The 26,545-nt window shown below is 47.3% G+C and overlaps 2 protein-coding genes across 2 annotated transcripts; both read left to right on the top strand.

The window, feature by feature from the left end:
- Positions 1–447: 447 nt before the first annotated feature.
- Positions 448–20,931, top strand: PIGU (phosphatidylinositol glycan anchor biosynthesis class U). Its single transcript, XM_068700056.1, has 12 exons — positions 448–665; positions 2,069–2,133; positions 3,309–3,368; positions 4,334–4,396; positions 5,737–5,846; positions 7,519–7,619; positions 9,326–9,423; positions 11,366–11,520; positions 11,987–12,130; positions 14,268–14,392; positions 16,329–16,471; positions 19,351–20,931. The coding sequence occupies exons 1-12, from the start codon at positions 536–538 to the stop codon at positions 19,462–19,464; spliced, it is 1,308 nt and encodes a 435-aa protein (XP_068556157.1). The 5' UTR covers positions 448–535; the 3' UTR covers positions 19,465–20,931.
- Positions 20,932–21,283: 352 nt separating this feature from the next.
- Positions 21,284–26,530, top strand: TLDC2 (TBC/LysM-associated domain containing 2). The gene is made up of 6 exons (XM_068700057.1): positions 21,284–22,791; positions 23,557–23,718; positions 24,429–24,581; positions 24,718–24,813; positions 25,273–25,346; positions 25,430–26,530. Exons 1-6 carry the CDS (start codon positions 22,756–22,758, stop codon positions 25,563–25,565), a joined length of 657 nt encoding a protein of 218 aa, XP_068556158.1. The 5' UTR covers positions 21,284–22,755; the 3' UTR covers positions 25,566–26,530.
- The last annotated feature ends 15 nt before the right edge of the window (positions 26,531–26,545 follow it).

The raw sequence follows: 26,545 nt of genomic DNA, 5'->3' as shown, positions 1-26,545 counted from the left end.
AACTGCTGTCTGTTACACTAGATCAGAACTGTCACTTAGAGAGCAAACAGTGCTGAAAAAATTGCATTTCTGGTCAGAAAACTGAAGGCATTTGTTAGCAGCTACTGAGAAGAATTAGCATTTCTGGCTTCTAGTAAGAAGCCAGATGCCCGCACAAATTCTTTAACTTGAACAAATCCACTCTGACTGATCGGAGGATGTGCCAAGTCCAGTCAGTCCTCTGGCTCAACTTGAGGCCATTCCCTCTGGTCTCAATGCTGGTTATTTGTGAGCAGAGGCCGACCCCCAGCTCCCCCCCCCCTCCCTTTCAGGTATTTGCAGAGAGCACTGAGCTCTGCCCTGAGCGCCTTCGCGCTCTGACCATTTCGACCCACGGCGCTCTCCGTAGCCCTCGGGTCGTATCGGGAAGCGGCGGGGCGGCGCGGCGCGGGGCCTGCTGGGACTTGTAGTCCTCCCGGCCGCGCCGCTGCATTGGAGCCCGGTTGTGGGGCGCCGCCCGCGAACTACAGCCGGCGGCCGGCGTCTGCCCGCGAGGATGGCGGCTCCCTTGGTGCTGGTGGTGCTGGTGGCCGTGACGGTGCGGGCCGCGCTGTACCGCTCCAGCCTGGCCGCCTTCATCGCCGAGCGGGTCGAGGTGGCGTCGCCGCTCAACGCCTGGAAGCGAGGTGAGGGCAGGGCCGGGCCGGGCCGGGCCGGGCCGCGGTCGTTGCCCGCGCTCGTTCTGTGGCCTCTGCGGCTCCTTCTTGCTTCACACCGTGTCGCGCTTCCACGAACAGCTCCCAAAAATCCCCTCCTGACAACGGGGACTTCCTAAATTTGCCACAGAGCGTCAGGTTAGGCCTCCAGACAGCGAGGAGCACGGGGCCGCTCAGCCCAGGCAGAACCCGTCTGGAGGAAGCAGCTTTGTGGCAGGAACAGATCTGTTGTCCCAGCGCATTGCTGGACCAAAAGCCTTTTGGTGCTTCCTGCGACCTCCTGCTTCAGCTCCCTGCGAACAAACGGACCCGTTCTGCATCGTTTCTTTCACTATAAAACCTGTTCGCTTCCCAGGGAACCTCTGTGCTCAGTAAGGTGGAGGAGACCTTGCAGAAATAAGCGTGCAGGCGTTGTAGGGCAGTTCAGGCTGCAGAACGTTAGGAAATTCCAAGGACAGGTAAAACTTTTAGCTTTGCTTGGGGATTCTTTTCTGTTCTTTCGTATCTGGTTTCAGACATTTGAGTCTTCTCTATATCTAATTAGGCAAAAAAGTAAAAAAATGTGTGTTTTATTAAGCTATGCAGGTAGCTAATTCTTAGTGTCCCCTGAGAATCAGCTCTAGAGGGTTTGGGGTCCGTTGGTCACTGGTCAGTTTTCAAGAGCCATCTTTTAAAAGCCCAGGGCTCGTTTCTAGGGCCAGGCCTGTTCAACATCTTTATCAGTGATTTGCCAGCAGCAGGGAAGCATCCTCTGCGAGTTTGCTGATGGCACTGACCTGGGAGGTGCTGCTGACTCCCTGCAGAGGGCTCTGGATAGATGGGAGCACTGGGCAGGCAACAAAGGGAAAGGCCGGGTGCTGCCTCTGGGACAGAGCAGTGCTGGACATGGGCACAGCCTGGGAGAAGCGTGGCTGGAGAGCAGCTCAGCAGGATGGGGCCTGGGAACTCCGGCCCAGGCAGTCCCAGGACAAGCAGCCAGGCAGTTGGACTTGATCTTTGTAGGTCCCTTCCAGTTGAGCTGTTCTCTATTCCAGCCTGGATTGTTTGTCTAGCATAAATACCGCGTGTCACGCAAGAGGTGACTTCAAATCAGTAAATATCGTACGTGTGATTTATATACAGCCAGTTGCAAAATATTTCAGCTATAACATTGTTAGTTGTCTGAAACAAATAGCATGATTGCATGGCAGAAGTAAGAAAACAATCAATTCTCACTGGTTGATTTTGTGAGATTTTGTGTCACCCATTCAGATAGTGATTCCATGTGGGATACTCATGAACGTAGGTGTTTTAAAAACTATATTTTAATTGTCACGAGGTTTTTCTCTGCCAGCGTTACAGGATTCTCATGCAGGTGTTTCTTTATGTTTCAGTGGTCGAAGGATTAGCTCTGTTGGATTTAGGGGTCTCACCATATTCTGGAGCTATTTTCCATGAGGTTGGTATGCATGCTTCATTTTAAATGCGATATTCCAGGGGTTCATTTGTTAGCCTTACTGCTTGTGACTTGGCAAAGGCTGGGGATCTGCTCCATCCCAAAGACTTCAGAAAATTTGGAGTTGTGTAGTTGTCTGTGCAATAGTTGCACCTATTTGATCATGCTAGCAGAATCAGGAGATGCAGTTCATCACAGAATAACTAGTTGCTAAGCAGCTGATAGGCACTGCAGTATTTGTGATGTGTAAGGAGAATCCGAGAAGTAAAATATGTTGTTCACATCCAGATTTTCTGTGAGCAGAGGCAGCAGCAGGGAGAGACAGTGCCACTGACAGTGTGAACACAATTTTGCTGAATAGCAGCATCTTGGGTTTATTCCTCATTTTGGAAAGCACATTGTTCTTCCAAACCCCTGGGGGGTTTTGTGGCCTTGAATGGTCTTATTTGATATGAAGGTAGACTCGAGCGTAGTGTCACCCAGGTGTGAGTCTCATACTTCATGTATCTCTGAAAACTTGTGTCAATAAATTCTGCTTGAAACATATTTCTCACAGACTGAAGTATTTTCACATGCTTTTTTATATCATCGCTTTATTTTAAAACTATTTTAAAATAAATATATTTTCTTACAGTGAAGACTGAATTTATACCACGTAAATGTGATGCCTCCAGATTAAGCTTTTCTGTCAAAGGAAGAGCTGTTGGGAGTATGAGGATAGATAGGATCTGCTTCAAGTTTTTACATGCTTTCATTTTACTTTGTAAAAGACTCACCCAAACAATGAAACCATCTGTGCAGGAAATGCTTTCAAAAAACATGCAAACAACCTGAAAATAAAAAGAGATTTTCTAGGAAAAAAAAAAAAAAAGAAAAAGATTTTCTAAAACTCTTCTTTATATGTTTCTATTGTAACTCTACCACCATTGAAAAGGCGAAACAGAATATGACTTCCAAAGTTGATGATGTTTTTAAGAAATATATTGAGAACTTTGCAATGAAAAAGATGACTGTGATTTTGATTATTCACTTTACTCTGAAGTAATAGTGTTGAGGAAGAGTCTAAGGAAAATTGCCTTTTGCAGTCTCTCACCTTATACTCCACTGAATTGCCAGTTGTTCTACCCAAATGGAGATGGACAGTATTTGACATAGGTTTCTCTTCTGCTCTCTCTTAGACCCCGCTGATAATATATCTCTTTCACTTCCTGATTGAGTATGCTGAATTGGTCTTCATGGTGAGTGCTTCTGGAAAGTTCCTCTTGAAAGGTCTCATTCTGTGAAGTGCTGAGTACGACTTTCCTTTTGCTTATCAGTCAGGGTCCTTCAGTTGTCTCCCTGGAGTTCAAATTCCTGCTGACCTCACACGTTCATTATAAAGGCAGCATTGTGTATACAAACCCGAGTTCACGCTTTTCCCTTGCTTTACAATTTATTTATTTATTTATTTATTTTTGTGAGTACTTTTGTTAGATAAGTATCCTCTTGGAGGGACGGGAAGTTGACCTTTGATTTCCACTTTCAAAGGTTACCTCTTGCAGGTCAGAACATTTTGCCAGCCCCCCCGCCCAGTCCCTACGCTGCCGTGTTTCTCATTAAAACCCACTCCCAAACTCCAGGCCTGCAAGGAGAATGCAAATGGGTTAGTAATCCAGATGTCTCATGTTGTAAACTATTCTGTGAGTCCTGAATAATCCAGGACAGAAATCACATAGCTGGCTGTGCATGCCACCTGGTAGAGCCTCTCTCCCCAGCTCCCTGCTGGGCAGCCTCTAGTAGAGCTAACGATGCACTGATGATTTCGATGGCTGTACTGCTGCCTGCTGAGTTTGGGACAGCTCAAGCCACTGTCATGCTGGACAGCTGGATTTAGCCCCCTGGCACTGCCCCAGTGCTGCCCATGCTCTGATTAGAGCAGTGATTCTCTGTTATCCTTACATACTTCTTGCCGTGAACCTTTTCTTTGCCCTCAATTCCCCATTCTCTTGTTCTGTAAGTACTAGTATCTGATACATCTTATGGCTACGGAGGTTAGCAGTGGTGTGTGAACACTGTACAAATCAGCAAGCTAGTTAGTGTTTTTAAAGCCTGTTTTTACATGATCTGAGTCAGATCAGTGTTTGCTCAGGATTGCAATACTGACCAATATCTGTTTCCAATTCATTTATTTTACTTACAGTTTGTCTGCACCTTGCTTTTTTAGATAACTGATGTACTAACAGCTGTTGCCCTTTACTTGGCCATCCAGGACTACAACAAAGTTGTGGTAAGCTGACTTGCCAGTGTTGCTGACCCTCTTCTCCCAACGAGTATACATATTTTGTACCAAAGAAAACATATCAGAAGATGCAGTATCAACCAGTCCTTGTTGCTTAGCAGATTTACTTGTTTAGCAGTAAATCTGCACGTACCTGGATGATCACAAAACAAAAATGGGGACTGAATGTTGTAAACCAGCTGAGGTACTTAAAGTTCTGTTGTGCCCATATTACAGGGTGAAGCAAATTAGTGCCCATAGCTATTGCACTGCACTTGAATGATGATTGCAGCAGTGTTTATTCTTTGATCTGGAAGGAATTTAAAGAATTTGAGAAATTCCCAAGAATGCAATATCCAATAAAATGCAGACAGCTCAAGGGACACAATAAAGAAGAGGGGTGTGAAAATTTAGAAAATGTATTGAAAACCCACCTTCAGTTGTTGCAGCAGTTTGAAGTATGCAGAATTACTCAACTATGGGTTTGGGAAGACTTGAGTGATCACTTTTCTAACTTCTGCTACAATCTTCTGTATATTTTGTAGCTAGGAAATGAAACGTTTTATCCTGAACCCAGCTTCAGGATGAAACATTGTTTATGTTTGCAGCCAGCGTGTGTTAATAGAGGTTCTGAAAATGTGTAAAGGAAGGAACTAACCTTCTAAGGATGCTGAGGAGATGTAAATCGTTCTGCTGAGCAAGATGAAAGTCCTACACCAAATATAATTTGTTCCCTTCAAATTATAAACATATTTTTGGGAGTGAGTGATTCCTCCCAGTTTTCTCTCTTAAGTAGCTCAAAGTACATTTTGTGTAAGCAGTGCTGTGCTCTCTGCATTCCTAGACGTGTGGTGACACAGTACTAATATGAACAGGAACACTGCATTTTCTACATGTGTGGTCTCCCATCTACCTGAGCACTTGTCCTTTGTCCACTGAGGCTGAAGAAATAACGCATGATAGAACTGCTGATATGCAAAAATCCTGTGTGAGAGTTATTTCGCTTGTTGAGAAATTATTGCCAGCATCTCTTTCCTTTTGTCTCGCCATGACATAGTTCAGTAAGTTCATAATACAGATTTCTCCCTTGTCTCTGTAGGGAACATCATAAAACAAGATATATTAAAGAGAGAGATTTGGGATCTCTAAAGGAAGTTTGACATAGAGATATCCATCTTCAAAATAACGAGGACAGTGTAGTTCTGTGACTTCATGTCTTTGGGCCTCATGTGTTGAGCAGTGAATTTACAAAGTCAACTTGTGTATGTTCTACAGTAATGAATATCCTAAGTGGTAAGAAATAGTGACTTTCCTCATCTGACAGTCTTTGGTCATTCTGCCTTGTACAGTTCAAAAAGCAAAAGCTCCTAATAGAACTGGATAAATATGCACCAGATGTGGCTGAACTCATCCGGACACCCATGGAAATGCACTACATCCCCCTCAAGGTAGCACTATTGTGAGTATTGCTTCTTTCAGGTTGTAATAGGCTGCTTTGATTCTTCTGCTCTCCTTGGGCTTTGTCTGATTTGGGGTTTCAACATTTGCTGAAGATTTTACTTTTTCCATAAATTCTGAGTTTCCTATTATGCATAAAAGTCTCCCCATCCCTGAAGAATTGGTTTCAAAGTGAAAAGCATAGGCTTTCCTAAAGGCATGCTGCTGACAAGTAAATTTACTCGTGCCTCCTAAGAAAGGCTCAACATGATGAGATCAATAATTTGGTAGCAAGAATGTTGCGTCTCTGTAGACCACATTCCCATTTATTTTGCTGGAATGCTACTGTCATCAGAGTTGATTTAATGCCTTCCAAATATCTAGTGTGTCTTTTCAGTCAGGATAGTTTTGAAGCAGTCAGATAAAATGTTTTCTAGGTATCGCAAGTTGAACATCCCAGAATTGAGTATAATAATGCAAAGATATTCCAGGTTGACTGTTTAATAATGTCATGTCTTGGTGTTCCTCTGTATATTAATCACTTTTTAATTTCAGAAAGCATCAATTAAATTAAAATAAATAATATGCAAATGAAATATTACAAGAAATAATTATTTTACCTGAATAAATTATTATCTAAATTATTCTGTGTCAGAAAGAATTCTCCATTAGATAAGTTGTTATTTTTTCTTACTTTCATATGAATTTTTTAAAGTAGTAAATTCCCCATTTTGAGAAAGGTAGAGTTTTGCCTTTTGAGTTTGTAAATCTGAGACTGTTTTATATTTGTATATGACACTGGTGCATGTTACCTCAGGAAGGTTGTCATTAAATTGTACCTGTCCTGCTATAGGCTGTCCATCTTTGGAAACAGAAAAAAAGCCAGACCAGGACTCAGAGAAGTAGGAATAATGTTCATGTAAGAAGGTAGTTGGAAGATCACCAGTCTCATCTACTTAATTCTGGTGATTGATCTAGTTACTATACCAAGGCTGATTGATCCATTATCTCACTTACTGTATCAATAAGCCTTTCAAACATTTTTTCTGGGCTTTGGACCTAGTCAAATGAGATAATTGTAAATCTCATTTCCAAAAGGAGCAGGCATCCTTACAAATTAAAATGTAGCTGCATTCTGGAAGGTAAAGGTGTTTAGCTTTTGCTGTCTTTCCATAATTCTAATTAAAATGGGATGGATTTTCATATTTGTCAGGTTTTATGCTCAGATCACGTCATGATAAACCTAAGTGATTGCTCTGACATAGTAGGAGTGCAAAGATGCAATTGGGTTGAGGGAAACACTCTGGTAATGTACCAGAAGGATACATTCCCATCTTGCTATCTTCTTATTTCTGTTAATTCCTCATAGCCAGTAAACATGAGAAGCAGAAAGCGTACTTCAGACCCAGTATTCCTAGGTTTGACTGAGTAAATGCACAATGTCTCTGAAAAGCAAGGAACATTTTTGGTAGTCATTTTATAAGACAGAAGCTGCATTTTAGACATTGTCCCATCTCCTTTTTTCCAGTGTGCTCTCTATTCATCTGAGTTAATCTGATGATGAGAGAAACCCATAAAATGTAAACAAGCAAAAACAAATTGCAAATTGTGTCTGGTTTTCCTTTCAATATATTCTTAATTAGGTTAACTCTTTTGAATTGTCTGAATGTAACTTGAGCTTTGCTCTTTTTCAGCTATCTGTTAAACCCCTACACTGTGATGTCTTGTGTGGCAAAGTCCACCTGTGCCATCAACAATACTGTCATTGCATTCTTCTTTTTAGCTACAATAAAAGGTAACGCAATGAAGAAAAAGCATTTATTTATGTCTTTCTGTAAAGATTAGAAAAGTAATGGAAATCAAATCTGCGTAGAACTTTACAAATCTGATTGCTACAAATATGTGAGTGGGACACATCAGCCCTCGAATGGAGCAATAACTTAGTTCTACTTCAAATCACAAGAGCCCAAGAGACTTTATAGTCAAGTCAAAACTTACTTTCATTTCAGTGAACCTAGGTGATTCCCTTCTGAATATTGACTCCATTTCCCAGATGACTTCAAATAGTTTTCTGTTTATGAAGAAATCTTGTCTTTGCATAGGAGTCTGCTCTTCCTTTTGTATGTGAATATCCACTTAAAATATATGCCTTGAGCTTTTATTCAAAAGCAAGCAGTTACCTGCAGCTATTTGACTTTTACTTACAGTTGTAACCTGGGTTTGAAATTAGCTAATGGAGTTTGGGTTAGGCAGAAACAGTAACCAAAGGCCTTTGCTAGCCCAATTGAATAGACTGTGACAGAATGGCTTCCATTAATTCTGTACATTCAGCCAGGTTTCTGTTCCTCTTATGAACCCCTGTGCTAAAGTCTTTTGGCATTCGTGCTAGTCACATAAGCTTTAGGAGTTCTCTGCTGGATTATATGAAATGTCAGTTTGATCTGCTGTCTGGTCTCCAGCAGTGCCCAGAACCAGACATCACAAAGTAAGCTGGTATAGGTTATTGTTACTAGTATTTCCAAAAGAAAGTTTTCCTTCAATTATTAAGTAATTGAGGCAGGAGGGGGTTCCATTTAAAAGCATTTGTGAAAGCAGATGTGCAGGATCCACTTATTTAAACTGAATTTTGCTGCTCATTGATAGTTTAAGGCAAATAGTTTTGTCATATACAAAATTGTAGTTGCTGTTCCCTGTGTTTTCTCCTTCATTGGGAGAGTGGCAGCCTCTAGTGTTTAAAGCCAACAAAGAGAGAATGCCAGATTATGATTTCTGGGTACCAGTTATTTAGATATATGCAGAATTTAACACAATAAAATAGAAAATAAGGTGATTTGTGTCTAGGAAAGTGTAATTGTAGAATGGAGAAGACTCATTGCTAGGAAACTCTATACTTTACACAGATGGAAGCAGAGAGAAGCTTACTGAGTGTTTGATGTCAGTCAATGGACACAGGCTGACAATTAGCCCAAGGGGTAATTGTCAAGTCAATGCACTCAGTTTTGGTATCTGTAAAATAGGGATAATGCTCCTTCCTTCAGCTACAGATTTTCACTTGCTGTCTTTCACAGAGCTTTGCTGAGGACCCTCACTCATTCTGCTGACCAGGGCATCCAGGATGCTCAGTGGGACGCAGCTATTATAGCAGACAGCTAATAGCAGACAGCTATTTCATGCAGATAGGAATTAAGTGAATGCATTCCCACATACAAAGAGCAGCCAACGTGGTCTGTATGTAGACTGAATTACACAAATCACTTTCTGTATGTGAATTATAGGAAATAGAAACCAGTCAGTGGTTCTTTCTCATACAAGTCATTGTCCTTTCAAAATGTAGTTAAGAAAAAGGCTACTCTCACAGACACATTCTGCTACTCTTTATGTCATGTTCTGATATTTGTAAACCCATCACAGAGGATTGTGCATTTCTTCCTTTTTGGACTTCCTGTCTGTAAGGTTGTATAAAATATTACTTACAAATGAACTTATTTTTTCTCCTTGCAGGTAGTGCCTTCCTCAGCGCTGTATTTCTGGCGTTAGCAACATACCAGTCACTCTACCCTATCACGTTGTTTGCTCCAGCTCTACTTTACCTTCTACAGGTAAATGATTTCTAAGCATTAATATCTGTTGTCTTACCGTAGCTGTGCAGGAACAGTTCTTAGCTGTTGAGAGTGAAGTCAGGGGTAGGCCCTGAGTTGCAGAAAGAGTGACTCCTCAAGCCGTGGAGAGTTTACAGCCTTAACGGGGTGGCCTTTGCATATAGAAGGTGGAGCAGAAGGTCATCTACAGAACTGGTTGGTGTTTAGCTTGCCTGAAATATATTCTAATCTTTGTGTCATGTGAATTGCAACAAGGATTTTAGACCTGGAGAGTTTCCTTTGCACTGACATGGGTCACTGAGCTGTGTTAAAATGAAGAGCTGTATGTTTGAATAACCAAACTCGGAAAATTTAAGTGTAATGGTAAAAGTCATGTGCTTGTGAAAGCAGCTGGTTTCCCTTGTCCTATTTCCCTCCCTGTTAACAGGACTGTGGTTGAATTCCCACAGGGCTGACTTTGATCACTCATGGGTGCACAACACCTCAACAGACAGGCACTGCTCCAGGCAAAACCACCCCATCAGTAGGCTGGTAGGCACATCTGCAGGCATGGGTAGAGTTTAAAGCCGAGGCAGCCCTTTGCTAGTGTGCAGATTCATCAGTTTGCCTGCATGCTTCGCCAATCTCTGAACTTTTGTAAAGTTCAGTAAAATGACATAAAGAAGAATTACAGTGTGCTGAAGGAAAAACTGATTATTTGCTATTCTTCTCCTAATGTAGGAGCAAGGAGAGGCTGTAACCACTAGCAGATGACTCTTACCCTATATTCACAGATCAGTTGGCGATTACTTTTATGACAACCAACTTCTTGTGATCAACCAACCAAAAAATCATTTTTATGATTTTTGTCATTCTGGAAGTCTTGCTGTTAAGTCAGTACCAGTCTTGGTTGCTTCTATCCTGTTTTCCTCATGTTTTTTATAGTTAATCTTAACTTCAGGTTCATCACAGGCTGTTCTCAAATCCCTGAGATTCAATGGGAACAGAGGCAATTCTTGTCCATTCTCTTCCCCCAGTTATGTCTTACTTTTTTAAGGATTTTGATTTTTCTTACTCTTTGCGAGACAAGAACTTCTGTTGACTCAATGTTGCTTTTCTAGTTAGTTAATGTTTAGGAACATCTATTTTTTTTATATGTTGTTACCATTTCAGCTAACTTGAGTCTGAGCTGGTTTTTATTCATGGCAGTAGAAAAGTAAAAGTGTTGCATTTGCAAACAGCAACAAGTGCTTTGATATATGAAAGCATGATTTATGACTGACTTGAAAGGGGAAGAGGCTAGTGTGTCTTCTTTACCTGGATTTGTAAATGAAGTTTCGTGTTTTCTTTGTACAGAAGTAAATAGCTTACCTCCAGTAGTTTCCAATCTGTCCTGCCAAAAATCCTTGCATGCTTTACAGAGAGCCCATGCCAGTTAGAGTTGGCTCTCTGTACATCTCTTGCCAGTATAAACCCTAGCAGCAAGTGGAAAAGCTGACTTGGAGCTGCAGAACTGTGAACAGTTCCCAAGGTGTTTGCCCCTGTGTGTATACTTGTCTTTATAAATGCAGTCAGGGAATCGTAGATCTCTTCTTTGTGGAGAAGAAGGCAAGCAACAGAACAATACTGCAAACACATAAACTAAATTGTAGATGTGAGGAAGTGTGTGCGAATCTCACGTTGAACACCTGAGACTTGACTCATTTGTAGCATTACAAGCAGAAATGGCCAGCTTAGCATGTTGATTTTCAAGCATAGAAAAATATGGACAACATGTCTGGCTTAAATGGAGAGAGTGAAGAACATCGAGCAGATTGTGCTTGAAAGTTGCTCTTCCCGGTGCAGCAGTTTCCAGTATTTGATGCTTTCTTTCAACAATTTGAGAGGATGTTCTCAACAATTGGACTTTCTTGTGGCTTTCCAACTGATGAGGGGTATCTGCCTGCTTGTGTTTTGTTTTCAGCGTCAGTTCATACCGATAAAGCCAAAAAGTAAAAGCTTCTGGCTCTACACCATGCAGTATGCAGCCTTGTACCTGTGCAGCCTGGTAGTAATCATCTGCCTCTCCTTCTTCCTCCTCAACTCCTGGGATTTTATCCCATCTGTTTACGGGTTTATGTAAGTATAAGAATTCTTACTATTTTTGTGTTGTTTCATACATATCATGCATGTGTCCCACTCCCTGCCCTAAGGAGCATGTGATCTGTGATTTTACTGGCAACACAAGAAAAGAAAAAAATGTGTGTGGAGGAGCCGTGCCATTAGCCAGATGCTGTTAATAAGTAGCAGCAAGAATTAGGTAAGACAGGAAATGTTTTCCACCAAGTACATTAGAAATGGATTTGTTTATTGAGCCACTGTCGTTGTAGTATTTTTCTCTGAAGACGTCTGCTCAGGAGTGGTGTAAATCCTGCTGGGGCCATGTGAAAGGATGTGTTTTCCAGGTTGCCACCTCTTTGGTTTCTCTTCCACAGATTTAAAATATAGGTCCTCCTTTCAATACCACATAATGATCAATTAATATAACAGAAGCAGGGCAGTGAAAAACAGTCACTTAAAACTGTCTTTTCTTTTCAAATTTCAGCCTTTCTGTTCCAGATCTGACACCCAATATTGGCCTTTTCTGGTACTTCTTTGCAGAGATGTTTGAGCACTTTAGTCTTTTCTTTGTATGCGTATTTCAGATCAATGTGTTCTTCTACACCATTCCCTTGGCAGTAAAGTTAAAGTAAGTATGTTTCTTTGCTAGTTTGTTTGTTTGTTTTTACTCCTGTAGTTGTACAGTGGAAGTTTATAAGACTGGCATCAGATGTCTGAATCTATGAACCTTAAAAAATGTTTTTAATAGAGCCTATCCTCATTTCCCAAAGTCTCAATCTTTTCCTCATAAATAGAGTAAAATATTATGTTTGTGCTGGAATTTAAAGGGAAAATGCCTGTTATGAAGCCATGTACCAACAGGAGTGGTGGTACTCATTAAACCCCATCAAGAATACTGCCTCTTGTTTTCAGCTCCTCGGTACAAGAAAGATGCTGATAAGTTTGAGCAAGTCCAGTGCAGAACCTAAAAGATGGTCAGTGGTTTGAAGGCTGGCGAGCAGCTGAGGGAACAGGGCTTCTTTAGCCTGCCGAAGAAAAGTCTTAGGGGATACCTGATAGCATTTCAACACCTAAGAGGAGGCTACTGAGAAGATAGAGCCTTTTGCTGAGATCGCTGAGGTGAGAAGGAAGTGATCATAATTTGCAAGAGGGGAAATTCCAACTGGATATAAAGAAAACAGTCATCACTTCGAGGACAGTCACAGACTGGAGCAGAGATCGATGGCTTGTTCTTGGAGGTTTTCTAGATCTGACTGGACAAAGCCCTAAGCAGTCTTGTCTGAAGTCAGTGTTAACCCTGCTTTGAGGAAAAGATTGGACTAACACCACACCAAGTCCCCTTTCTCACATGGGCTGTGACTGAGAAACTTGCTGCTGCTAAACACTTGTACACTCTTGAGAAGGCCTCTTTGCCATCTTACCAACCTGCACTCAGATTTGGAGATGGAAAGATGATTTTCCTGAAAAGTATTTCCTAAGCCATGGTCAGGTTTCTGTGGAGACAGCAGTCACTCCTGCCCCTGCTGGAAACCCATTCTGCTCTGTATGTTTTTGAAAAACTAAAAGTAGCCTGGGGTCAGAGGTAGTAACCGTCACTTACATGACTCCTCCTTGTGATTTCAGCATAAGAAAATGCCTCCATATCTCCTGGAGGTATATTAATTAAGATGTTCAGAGGGCTATATGGGACCTGGGAGCCTGCATTTCCTAACAAGTTTCTGCAGTGGAGATATTTTTCAGGATATTTTCCTTCATCTTATTTCCCTTCCTGCTGCTGTCCCAAAGAGCTGCAGTGGCATTATTGTTACTGACAGCTGAAATGAAATGTAGTGGGCCCTGTTTTTGGAGGTTATTCTCGCTTTAGGTACAAGTCAGTCCAGTTTCACTTTTAATTTTTAAATGTGATTTAGCACCATGGATAGAGGATAAAATCCATCTCCCCTTAGGTTCAAAATATGAAAATTTGCTTCATACCTGTACTTAAAAGTTGAATCTAAAGGTCAGTCTGCCCAGAATATTATGTTCTCCATCACTTTTCATTTTCATTTCTCTGCACTACTGCAAGGCTGGTTCACTCATTCTAAAAACAAAGCTGATTTTTAGACCCTACAATAGCAATCCCAAGCATCACCACCTCAGCTCTTTATAAAGTGCACATCTAGAAGATGCTTCCTACGGTTTTAGTCCCTTTCTTGCATGCAACACACAGAAAACTCCATGCACTATATACCTGAACCTGGGAAGGATATTTGAACTGACAGTCCTCTGACAATGAGGCACCTTATCACTTTGATGTTGAGAAACTATTTGAGGTACTTGATTTGTTGCTTGCCACAGTGTAGTTAACTCAGCTGGAATTGTCTCATTCATTTTTCATAGCAACTGTGATTAAAAAGAAATACCAGACCCCTACAGTGATCTGTGCAGATCTGGGAGTTGGACTCTGCTATGAAACAGGCATGTTACATGCGTCAAAAGAGAGAGCAGAGGTTTAAGCATAAAGGTCCCTGCTTGCAGAAGCCGGTATAGTCAAAAAGCAAGAACTCTTACCTGGAACTTCAAGTTCTTCATTGCCAGAAAAAATGAAAACTTGGGGACAATCCTAGCAGCTCAGTCTGTCCCATCAGAGGCTCATTTGGAGAGAATGGAGTACCAGAGCCTTTTAAAGCCTGTCCCACAGTATGTTTGTGCCCTTGCTGATCTTTATTTCCAGTTTGCAGAGACCCAACTGTGTCCTCTTACTCTTTGTGTCTTTTCCCTTTTAGGGAACACCCTGTGTTCTTCATGTTTGTCCAGCTCGCAATCATTTCTATCTTCAAGTCCTATCCCACAGTGGGAGATGTTGCACTGTATATGGCCTTCCTTCCAGTCTGGAGCCACCTTTACAGATGTAAGTTCTTTGTGTTTGATTGTTTCTTCTCTGGAATGAGAAAGTGTCTGTCCAATAATTTGTTGCCACTAAGCCAAACCACACCTGTGGTCCTGCAGGCTCTTGTGGATTCCTTGGGCTATCCGGAAAAAAGCTTGATTTCTGGTGATACGATACAGTCTGTAACATACGCTCAGGACTAGGGTTGTAAGAGGTCGAGGAGAGAATTTTCACTTGGACGTTATCTTCCTCTTCCAAGTTATTCTGAAGATTATTTTTTTTTTGTAAGAACCTTGTCCTGCACAAAAGATGTTCCTTATGTAAACTACATCCATCCTTTCAGTGTTTCACTCCCATGGAAGGGTGTGTAGAGTGCTGCTTCTGCAATTGATGAGTCCCCTAGCCTTAAAATCCCACACTTTGCAGCAGAACTGCAAGGCTAGAGTAAAAGTAACTGAATTACTCCAAGTGTTTGTCCAGTCTTTCTTAAATGCTTCATAAAGAACCTGTATAGTTCTTTAAATCACCAACTACCTGATGATTTTCAAACTCTGACTGTAGAACTTGTTACAATGAGGAGATTTTGCAAGTCTGCCAGTGTAGTGCTCCTGGAAGTGCTGTTTTTTTTCTTGTGTTTCTTGCCAAAGTCAGCTTAAACAAGCTGCTTTGAGCAATCCTGCTTATTGTCCTTGGCTTTGACTGCAGTCTTCTCTACCCAGGGTCAAGTTTGTGCAGGGCAGCTAGTCTACCTGGTGTCAGGAGACATAACTGGGGGTCAAGATGCCAGAGTAGTTTGCAGATGTTTGGCTTTAAGCTGGTCCTCTGCAGCATCAGTAGTGGGGAGTAAGTGGGGCATTGTCTGCTGTGGAGGCCATCTACTCCATTTGTTTCAGATGAAGGAAAGCTAAGGCCAAAGCAGCTGTGATGAAATAGAGCAGGAAGCTCCAGGCTGGCCCTGAGGATGTCACAGCCATACCAGGTGACATATTTTTGAGAAATCCTAATTCAATTTAGGTGAGATGTATGTTCCAAACTTAGAGAGGAAAGCGAGTGTGAGCATGAGAGGGACAATCCCATAGTGAGTGAGCTATTGAATGAAAAGCTTAAAAAAGATGGATGTGAACAGGTTTGGATGTGATAATAGTCATCAAACGTCAGAGAGTTCCCTTCAGCAGCAGAATCATCGGAAGTCTTTTTTGTTTAATTTCAGGGATGTTGAGCTACAGCCAAGCACAGCTGCACAAGTGCCAGGATAAACTATACTACTACTGCCAAAGAACAGAAAACAAAACCTCTTCTGGCCTAGTAGTTCCTAGCTCTTTTAGACAAAGTTGTATTTGTTTTTTGTCCATCTGGCACATACTCATGCAGACTAAAGGATTCTTGTATCTCCCAAGGGCATATGTTTGTCATCACATTTGGCCTATAAGGATGTCCTCTGTTATGGTTCTTTCGTTTCCTTACCATCTTCTTAGAAAGTATGACTTTTCCTTATGGTCCACAGATTAGCTTTTTCTATAAGTAGTCAGCTTGAGGAAGCTGGGGAATGGCATGCTCTGCTCTCTGAATCTCAATGCTGATGCAAAGGCCCTTCTCAAAACTGCTAGCTGCTGTAGTGCAGACACCAAAAAAAAACAAACAAAAAAACAAACACAAAGTCTTCAGAAGAAGAGTTTCTCTTTGGAAGCACAGGACGTAGAAGAAAAGAGCTACAAATGAAGGATTCACGCACAAGCCAAGGCAGAAATGTTTGTTTTAAGGAGAAAATACAGTGAATGTCTTATAAAAGGTACCCAGGGGATTATCAAAACAAACTGCAAAAGCTTGATTGTTGCAGAGAAGTATGCTTTGGCAAGTGCCTCTCTGCCACTGCACAAACCTGAAATACCATTGCTGGTTGCATGAGCATGGCTGTTCAATAAAGCTTCATTTTAATAACTTTTTATTTCTTTTGCAGTCCTCCGGAACATCTTCATCCTGTCATGTGTGCTCATTGTCTGCTCCCTCCTGTTTCCTGTTCTGTGGCATCTATGGATTTATGCAGGAAGTGCTAACTCCAATTTTTATTATGCCATCACGTTGACTTTCAACATAGGGCAGGTTAGTAGAGCAAGGCAAACCAGGCTGCACTTTGAGGATTGCACTGGATCGGGTGTCCTGTCAGCAACAGTGAATTCTGCAGGATGTGTCTGGCCCATACAGTCCAGCATAGCAGCTTCCTGCCTCTCCTGCTCCAGCTGAAACCTGCCTAGTCCTCACCTTCTGGCACACTAATGGGGAAAGAGTTCTTGTAGTGTTTAAACTATAGCTTAACAATCCAGCTCACTCTGCATGTTACACAGTCTGCTGCTTGATAGCAGAGGAAAGGCAACTCAGTATGGCAGGGTAAATAGCACATGAATCGAGAAGAGAGGGAATGGAAAAGACCATGGGGCAGCAGCAGTGGGTCCATGCAACAGGCAAATGAGAACTGCCTAAATGTTGGGCCATGGCACCAATTTTTCTAAGCATGACACCTCACTGAAATGTAGGGCTGTGGGCATGTGTTTGGTCTCGCTGATGCCAGGGCTTGCTCTCCCTCCTCTCCAGGCTGTGCCCTTCTAGATTCATGACTTTCACTGCCCCCAGAGAAAACAGAGCTTAGCAACCTTGGAGGGTGAGATCCAATGTACACAGTTGCTAAAACCCTTCCTAAGGCTTTCTTTCCTCTTTTCTGCTAGTTGTTATGGTCTGTAGATAATCCCCAGGTCCTGGGACATTTTCACATGTGGATGAGGAAATAAGGAGACCGTTCACTTGATGTTAAAGTTGCTTTGATTATCAGTGCACCTCAGCCATTTATATTGACATTGCATGTCCTAAAGCTAGAGGAACAATTTTGCCAGAGTCTGAAAAATCACTTGCTTGTATGTTCCCCAGCCCCTTGATAAATGGGGGCAAGCACCCTCTGTGATATAAAACCCTCTGTTCTGTAAAAGCAGAAAGGGACTCCATGCAATGAGTAGAGTTAGCATATAGATGCATATAAGCCTTAAGAAAGGCTTATAGAGAATTCTCGTTTGTTGGCTGTCTATACACCTTGCTGTGGAATTAAAGGAATAGTAAAATTTAAATGACAGATAGCATTTGATCTAAGAGGATTTTATTTCCTACCTGAGAAAATCACGACAGGTCCTGCAATGTATTATGCTCTGTGCCAACGCAGACAGAGCAAAACTCTCCTTTCTGATTTCTTTCTGAGAAAGAACTAGCCCGCACCCCTGCCATCCCCAGTTATTTCTTTTCCCGTTAAGATATCTGCAGAGTCATTTAATTAAAAGTAAAATCAACCATATTGATGTAGCATGCTAAGTAGTCAGCCATAGTGTAATGCAAAACAAACAAAATAAGCACTGCTGCTCTCCCTCTTCCCTGGGCACCTCTACCCCTCTCTGTCTGTTTTCCTTCCAGCTTTCTCCTCTGATCCCAGCAGCCTACAGCCCTCTCCCTCAGATTTCACCCAGTCCTACATATCCTCTCTTCCTGCTGCTGAGCCACCTTAGCAGCAGCTGTATTTAACAGTAACCCAAGCAGGCTCTGGCTGACAGACCAGCTCTCTGTCTTCCTTTGTCCCCGTAGCAATGCAGCATACTTCAGGTGAGGCGCTCCCAGGCATGAATTCCCCAGCGATGTGCTAATGGCATCTGGTCATTAAGGACAGCACCTGCTGGTCTGCTTTGGGACTGTAACTGCTGGTTAGGTTTGGCACTGATGCTGTTTCCAGTGGGAAGGGAGGGTTGCACCACAAGAGGCTGGATGGCAAATGGCATTAGTGAGACAGCAGGGCACTCACTGCTGCTGTGCTTACTGCAGCCCAGCCTGCCTCTGCAAAAGCAGTTTGCCCAAAGTGGCTGCTTTAGAAAAAATATCCTTTGTTTGACCACTCCAGCACAGCTGGCCCTGAGACCCACTCTTACTTTCTCACCTATGACTGTTTTTAGGCAAGGGAACAGTCAGCACTCTAGTGCCTCAACAAAACAGAAGGGTGGCCTGGGGAAGGCAGGGACCGCATGGTTTCCATGCCAGATTTCCACGTTCTGTGCAGTTCTTGAGGAAGGTGCATCGATTGTGATTTCACCATACAATGTGGCCAGTGGCAATACCAGCCTGAAGCATGCAAGGGAAGTCCCTTGCAACACAGGATGATGCCAGCATCAGTGTCTACAGAAGTATTCTCTGGCTGGATCAGGGGAAAATCTGGGGGGTAGCCAGCTCTGTTTCCCACTGAAAGGGAGCAAGTGTGCAAACAAATACACAGGGGTTGTCTGCCCCACAGAGAGGGCACTACAGCACAGCGGCAGGAAGGAGGTGGGAAAGTGGTGAGGGTGCTTTTATCTGTTTTTGCTCCTGGACATTGTTCTGTGAAGCCACAGCCTTGACTTTCCAGCTCTTCCCTTCACCCCTCACCCTGGTACGTATTGTTAAACTGCTGAAACTTCTGTTTGCTAAGGCTGACCTGTGAAGTTTCTGCTGCTACTTGCAAGCTTCTTACCCTTTCTGACTAGAAATGGCAATTGAAACCTACTTAATGCCAGTCAGCAGCAGGGGACTTTCAGCATCTGGGTCGAGTTGCATGACAGCATTTGCATGCAGAGGAGTCCTGTGGATGAGGCTTAAAGGTGGTCTGTAAAGCTGTAAACAATGTATGGACCTACCTTTGTTGTACTTCTTGGCCTTTTTATGGAGCTGCTGTCTCCTTAGCTGAGGTGTCTGTGGGAGCAGACTGGTAGCACAATAAATGGGTTAGTTGAAGTCTCCTGTCGTTTTGTACTGTAAGGCCATGGCCAAGGAGTATTCACAAGATCCCAGTGCCTCATCTGCAAAGCATGATGAGCAGCCAAGGAGCTTCTTAAGCCCCTTCAGGGTTTGTCACAAACACATCCCCATTTTTCTTTTGTTCTGAAGCATCACTGATGTGTCTGAACGTCTCATTTCTGCAGATCCTGCTCATCTCAGATTATTTCTATGCCTTCCTCCGGCGGGAGTACTACCTCACTCACGGACTCCATTTGACAAGACAAGATGGGACAGAGGCCATGCTTGTTTTGAAGTAAGGATTGTATCCACCAGTCCTTGGGACATGGACCACTCTACGGAACAGTAAAGCTTGGTGTATATGGGGTGGGTGGGGAAGGTTCCTTGGATGAGGTCTGAATTTGGGGATGATACCTACTGAAAGAAAGAGCTGAGGTTCTTCTGGGAATACCTTCCACAGCAGTGGACGCAGTGCAGGCTAAGAGCTGCAAGTAGAACCTGCAATGCCTCCACCAGAGCATCTCCCTGCTTCCCTCAGCTGCGCTTTTTGCCTCACCTCACCCTTCAACTCTGGGCAGTCCATCAGGAACTGGAAGAAGTGTTTGAGCTAAAACCAGGACTGAATCTCTGGCCCAGAAACAGTTCAGCCCATAAACTGTTTACTTCATTGTCACTGGTTCTTGGAGATATTTGCTTCTCCTGGAAATTTCCCCTTCACTGCTTTTCCCAGTAACATTCCTGCTTGACACAAGACAATGGCTGTGTACTTGGTGATAAGCCCTGCCTGCAGATGCCCTTTTTTGGTTCTTCTGCTTTTGTGGGTTCTGGAAAAATCACATGCTCAGACACAGTGGGAGCTTGTGAAACAAATGGGCAACCAAGGATGAATGACCTGTTGGAAGGAGGACAGCTGAAGCTGCTGCCACAGGTAATAATCTTGGAGCTCAAATGAAGCTCAAACGACTACTGAGAACTGGAACCGGCAGGGGAAAGCAGCAGCAGGATGCTGGGTTAACTGGTCTATCCCGTTGAAGTAACACACACCTTCCTGTCCAGAGCTGCACAGAAACACTACTGTGGAGACAGACAACCACTACTCCTTATTTCTGTATTTTAGCAAAGCTTGGCAATGCTGGGCTTGCACTACACTGTTGTGATAATTTGGGGCAGCAGCCTGGACGTGGAATGGGCAAGCTGCCTGCCTGGGCTAGGGACCAGGAGGTGTCAAAATCTCCCCTTTAAGGCTGCAGACCAACCTCTGACGGAGCCTCAGACACTGCTGTTGTGGAGTTGCTGGGCTCTTGGTGTTCCACAGCAGCTTACCAGTACAGGATAGCCACTCCCAGTGTTACCCGTTGCACACAGTGATGGTATCTTGTGGCTGTGCGTGGAGGGCCCCATTAAAACACTGTCCCTCAGTTTCCTCACTGCTTCCCCCATCTGCGTTCAGACCTCTTCACTTCAGAGCTTCTGCTGCTGCTCACCCCATGAATGTGACCCACCACAAGGGAATACACTGGGCTCTACTGGTTGCATGTGGCACTGAGAATCATTACTGACGGTGTTGGAAGCCTTCTCACTGGTGTTGGGACTGGAAGCAGCCACCGTGCCTCATTCATCCCAAGAAAAAATTTGAAGGGCTGGTGGTTTGTTGGTACAGAAACCAAACTGCATCTGGTACAGAGGAATTGAGAGAGCAACATGCCAAGGACCTTCCCAGGCAGTTTTATGAACAAATCTTTTTTTTTTTTTTTTTTCTTTTTTTTTTTTTTACAATTAAAACTTTTGCCTTACTGCACTGCTATTAGCGCTTTTGCCAGGGGACGTTTCTGCGAGTCCAGCTCAGCCCACCCCGTCCTGCAGCCCTGGGCTGGGGGGGGGGGGGGGGGTGTGCAGGCAGGGCTGCTCAGCTGCCGTGTGCGTGGCATGGCAAAGAGCACAATAAACTGTGCCAGTTTTAAATGCCTCTTGTGTGCTCTGTGCTGAGCGAGAGGAGGGTGAGGAGCAGAATTTGTCCCCTGCCAAGGTGAGGATGTGGGGGAAAGTCTGCTCAGGAAGCTGTCTAGGGCAAGGAAGTCAACGCCATGCCTCAGGACTGCCTCCACCAAGAGGGGGGTGTCAGTAAAACTGCTGCCTTGGACCTCCAGAGGGCAGACTTCGAGTTGTTCAGGACACTGGTAGGGAGCGTCCCTTGGGAGCCAGTCCTGAAGGGCGGAGGGGTCCAGGAAGGCTGGATGCTCCTCAAGAAGGACGTCTGAAACGCTCAGGAGCAGGCTGTCCCCGTGTGCCATAAGATGGGCTGGCAGGGAAGAAGACCAGAATGGCTGAACAGGAAACTTCTGCTGAGTGTCCAGGAGAAAAAGAGAGTTTATGTCTGGTGGAAGAAGGGGGTGGAAACTCGGAGAGAGTACAGGGAAGTTGTCAGCTGTGCAGAGAAAAAATCAGGAGCGATCTGGCCAGGTTGGGCCGATGGGCAGAGGCCAGTGGGATGAGGTTTAACACGGCTCAGTGCCAGGTCCTGCACGTTGGCCACAACAACCCCATGCAGTGCTACAGGCTTGGGGCAGTGGCTCAAAAGCTGTGCTGAGGAAAAGGATCTGGGGGTGCTGATTGATGCTTGCCTCAACCTGAGCCGGCAGCGTGCCCAGGTGGCCAAGAAGGCCAACAGCATCCTGGCTTGTCTCAGGAAAAGTGCAGCCAGCAGGAGCAGGGAGGTGATGGCCCCCCCATGCACTGTGCTCTGGTGAGGCCGCTGTTTGAGGGGTGTTTGTAGGCTGCTCAGCAGAGCTTGGATATAAATTTGTGGCCTTTGGCAGAAAGGAAGACTTCGAAAGTGGCATGGAAGACTGGTCCTTTAACTTTTTCTCGGAAAGAAGGAAGAATCTGCATGTGGCTGCTCCCCTCGCAGCTGACACTTGTCCGGCTCCATGGGCCCTGCACCCATGGACACGGGGCCCCTGGGGTTGTTACTCCACATGTGCAGAACCTCCCAAAATCCTCCCAAAGCTGCTGGGGGAGCGGGCAACGTGCAGCAAGGCAGGCGCAGGCCATTGCAGCCATCGTGCTACCATGCAGGGTGCTGCCTCGCACGGGACCCACCTTTAATTACTGTCTGATCTCTGCATAAAAGGGAAGTTATTTTAGGGTTGGGCCCTCCTGCTGCAGGCTCAGAGCCCCAGCTTGCCCGGCTGCCTGGCCACAGGACATGACCCAAGGCCACCCAGCCTTGAGCACGGCACCGTGCCCTGTGCCACGCTGGGACTCGATGTTGACAGGTAACAACTATTGCAACAGTCGTGTTGCAAAGAGCAACACACGGAGCGCGACCCGCCTGTTGATCCCAAAACACGGGCTCCCCACACTGTTGGGGATCAGCTGAGCCCACATTAACAGCCGGGGCGCAGAGGAGGTGACAGCCCCCAGCCACCGGGGGAGAAGTGGAGGCGGACACCTGGGGACGCATCTGGGTGACCCGGGCTGCGGGGCTCCACGCCCGGCCCTGCGTCACAGCGGAGCGCTTGAACATTAACCCCGGGTGGCGGCGAGGTGGCCCTGGCAGCACGGCTCCCAGCACCCCAGGAGCACCCAGGATGATGAGGGGGCTCCGTGCCCGCTACCACCTCCTGGTAGGTCTGGCCCTGCCGTGCCTGGCGTGGGGCCATTTGTGGGGTTGCCCCTGGGGTGGTGGTGGGGAATGGGGCACACTGGGGTTCTGCCCTTCAGCCTTGCTGTGATTTAAGCACCAGCGGGGATCCCTGGTCCCTCTGGGGCTGCCCCTGCCTTGCCCCCTCGTCCGTTGGTCCCCTGGGATGTTTTCTGCCTGTCCCCACTGCGGGGAAGCTGGAGGAGCTGCTTGGCTCTGCCCCAATTCCCCCCTTGTCCTTGAGCAGGGGTGCGGGCTGTGCCCAAATCTACCCTGACCCCATGGCCAGCCACCTGCCCCAAGGCTCCTCACCATCCCCACGCACGGGGCCGGTCCTGCTGTGGGCAGGGGAGGGCACAGCCGGGATTCACTGCTGCAAGCTCTTCTGCCGGGGCTGAGTTTTAGCCGAGGCTGTGGAAACCTCTCCTCGTCTCCTCTTCCTCTTTCTCCTCCTCCACATCTCCTCCCTGGGCGGCCCTGCACCCGTGAACTTCCGTGCAATGGAGGCACCGCCTGGCAGGGTGCCAGGGCCCGGCACGGCAGCGGGGAGAGCAGGCCCAGCCTGGCACCCACCCCTGGGGGGTCCGAGGGCTGCAGAGGCCTTGGGGAACCCTTCCCAGGGCAGGAGACCCCTGTGCGGGGCAGCTTTGGGGACACTGCGCCCCTGGGGCAAGGCTGCTGGTCTGGGGGAGTGGGGTGGGCGTAGGGGAAGGGTGGGAGGGAGGCATTTGACTCCTTCCATCCCCAGCCCGACCAGGACGAGGACCTGCCCGTGGGCTGCGTGGAGCCGGACGGCGAGGGGCGGCCAGGCTGGGAGGGGGCCCCAGCTGCAGGCGCGGCGCCGGAGGAGCCGTGTGGGCTGGTGCTGAGCACACCGAGCCGCGTCCTGCGGGACAGGGACACCAAGGAGGTGAGGAGCTGCCAAGCCACAGCCGTGCCAGTGTGAGGTTGGATGGGTGATGCCCCCCCTCCAATGGACAGTCGTGTCCCCCTGCCCCAGCTTATGGCCCGTTGCTCCTCCTGGAGGACCAGGGGCCGTGAGCAGGACCTCAGGGCTGGCACTGCCAAAGAGGGACCCAAATCTGGGGAGCCCCCACCATGGGTTCCCAGCACGGTGCCCCTGTTGCTAGATGCCCTGCATGGGCTTGGGTGAGGGGACGGTAGGCACAGGTGGCAGTGCCTCGGCCAGGCTGCAGCTCCCCAAGGCCCCAGTTATCTGGGGGACAGCCCCGGAGGTGCCAGGCCCCACACCCTACCAGAGGGCAGAGCTGTGGGACACCTCACTCCAAGCCTGGTCTCCTGCTTGGATCCAGGCAGGTTCTCTGGCTTCCAAAAGGGTGCTTAGGGTGAGAACGCTTGGGGAGTCCTGGGAGGATGCTCAGCAGGACCTTTTGTGAAGATGCTTGGGGGAAGAATGCTCCAGGAGGTGTCTTGGGAGGCTGCTTGGGAACGCCTCTTGGGCATAGGAATCTGGGTGAAAATGCTTCAAGGGAAGGGTGCTTGGAGGGGGGAGGATGCTGGGGGTGGGATGTGCATCGTGGGAGGCTGGGGGTTGGGAGCGGCAGGGCTGCAGGGGAGCTGGGACAGCCCAACAGCCCCTCTGAGCCCACCCTACCCCAGCTGGGACCCCACCTGCCCCCCCGGCTGCAGCAGCAGCCCTGGAGCCTGCTGTACTGCACCGCACGGGACGGCTTCAGCCTGAGGACCCTGTACCGGCGTGCCGGCCCCCTCAGCTCCCCTGCACTGCTGCTCATCCGAGACACCGATGCACAGGTAAGGCCAAAACCCACCACCCCACGGCATCCCCCACCCCACAGCAGCTTCACGCTGTGTGTGCCAGAGAGCCCTGGCTCAGCGCACGCCTCAACCCCGCGGCACGGCCCCATCTGCTCGTCTCTCCCCCTCCCAGGCCTTCGGTGCGTTCTTCGCCACCGCCATTCACATGAGCAACAAGTTTTACGGCACAGGGGAAACGTTTCTCTTCTCTTTCTCCCCAGAGCTGAAGGTGGGGGCTGCAGCTGTGGGGTCAGAGGAAAGGGGGGGAGGTCCTGAGGGTGGGGATCAGCCATGCCCCACGGCCCGGCCCTGCTGGAAGAACCCTGAGGTGCTGGTGGGAGGTCTGGGGATGGGCCAGGGTAATGCAGCCGCACTTGGTCCACCAGGAACAAAGCCACCAGGTCACCACAGCACAGGACACAGCCAGTGGGATGGCAACTGGGGGAGGGAGGGAGAAAAGGGATGGTCTGTGGGTCTGAGGGGGCTGATGCCTGATGGTGCCATCAGGGGGAGGCACCAAAAGGGCTCCGATGGCTGCTGGTGGGGACAGCTGGGGGCTGGGACCCGGCCCTGTGGCTGCAGCCGTTCCTTGCAGGGCTCCAGGCTCTGAGCCCTGAAGCTGGGACTGACAGGGCCCGGCCCCAGCAGTTGGGACAGGGACAGGGTGGCCTGATCGCTGTCCCCACAGGTGTTCAGGTGGACGGGCAGGAACAACTTCTTCGTGAAGGGAGACGTGGACCTGCTGATGGTCGGCGGGGGCAGGTAGGGGTCCCAGCTGCTGTGAGGCTCAGCTGGCCAGGCAGCAGGAGAGGGCCTCGGCTGAGCACAGCCTCTGCACCTTCCAGCGGCAGGTTTGGGCTGTGGCTGGACGGGGACCTGCACCACGGGGGCAGCCACCCCTGCGAGACGTTCAACAACGAGAGCCTCTCACCGCGAGGGGATTTCTGCGTCCAGGACCTGGAGGTGTGGGGCCTGGCCTGACTGATGGACACCGCTGCCAGGGGAAGAGCCTGAACTGATGGCTCACGGGGCCAGCCACCTCCAGCGCCCATCGGGACAGTGCTGGGGGAAGGCCACAGCTGCCTCCTGCTCCCCAGCCCTGCAAATGTCCCCACCACACGCACCCGGTGAAGGGTGAGGGGACAGAGCCCTGCAGGAGGCCAGCCCCACAGTGCTGCTGCCACACCAGCTCTGCCGGTAGCACCTGAGGACCTGGCCTGGCAGGGATGGGGCAGAGCCTCCCCACGAGGCCAGATGAAGCAGCAGACTGAGAGCAGCGTGCTGCCCGCAGGACCAAGCAGCTGGGACAGCCTCTGCCCTGCTGGCCGCTGCCATAGGGCTGGTGGCACCAGGGCAGGTGTGTGAGTGGGTGCTGATCATCAATAAATGGGAAAAGCCATGCTCCAAGCCTTGTCCCTGTCATGAACACAAGTAATAGCACCACGAAGTTGTACAAGGAAAGCGGCACAAGCAGATGTGCACGCACATCCTGGTCGATGGCTCAGGCACTGGGTGCAAGCCCTCCTGTTCATGAGACATTCCTCCCAGTTTGGCCCCTCACACTCCTTCCAGTCTGTCCATCTCTCTTGCACCAGAGAACCCAGAACTGGACCCAGTGCTCCGCATGTGGCCTCACCAGGACCCCCAGGACATTCCCTGCCCTGCTGCTTCCCCCAGCTGGGGGGGAATGTCCCAGGCCTGTTCCTCCCCAGGGGGCAGCACTTTGTCTAACTGCAGGAGATTCCTGCCAGCCCCTTTCTCCAGCTGCCCAGGACCCTCTGCACAGCACTGTGACCCTCTGGTGCCTCAGCCACTCCTCCCAGCTCCATGTCACCTGCAAACCTGCTGAAGGTGCACTCTGCCTCCTCAGCCAGATCCTTCACGAGGATGTCCCTCCCACAAATCAGCATTTGTCCTTTAGAAGAACATCGGGCTGGTTTTAACCGTGCTGTTTTTAAATG

This window comes from Anas acuta, chromosome 16 (assembly GCF_963932015.1).
Source record: "Anas acuta chromosome 16, bAnaAcu1.1, whole genome shotgun sequence".
NCBI lineage: Eukaryota > Metazoa > Chordata > Aves > Anseriformes > Anatidae > Anas > Anas acuta.
This window is presented reverse-complemented; position numbering and strand designations above follow the sequence as displayed.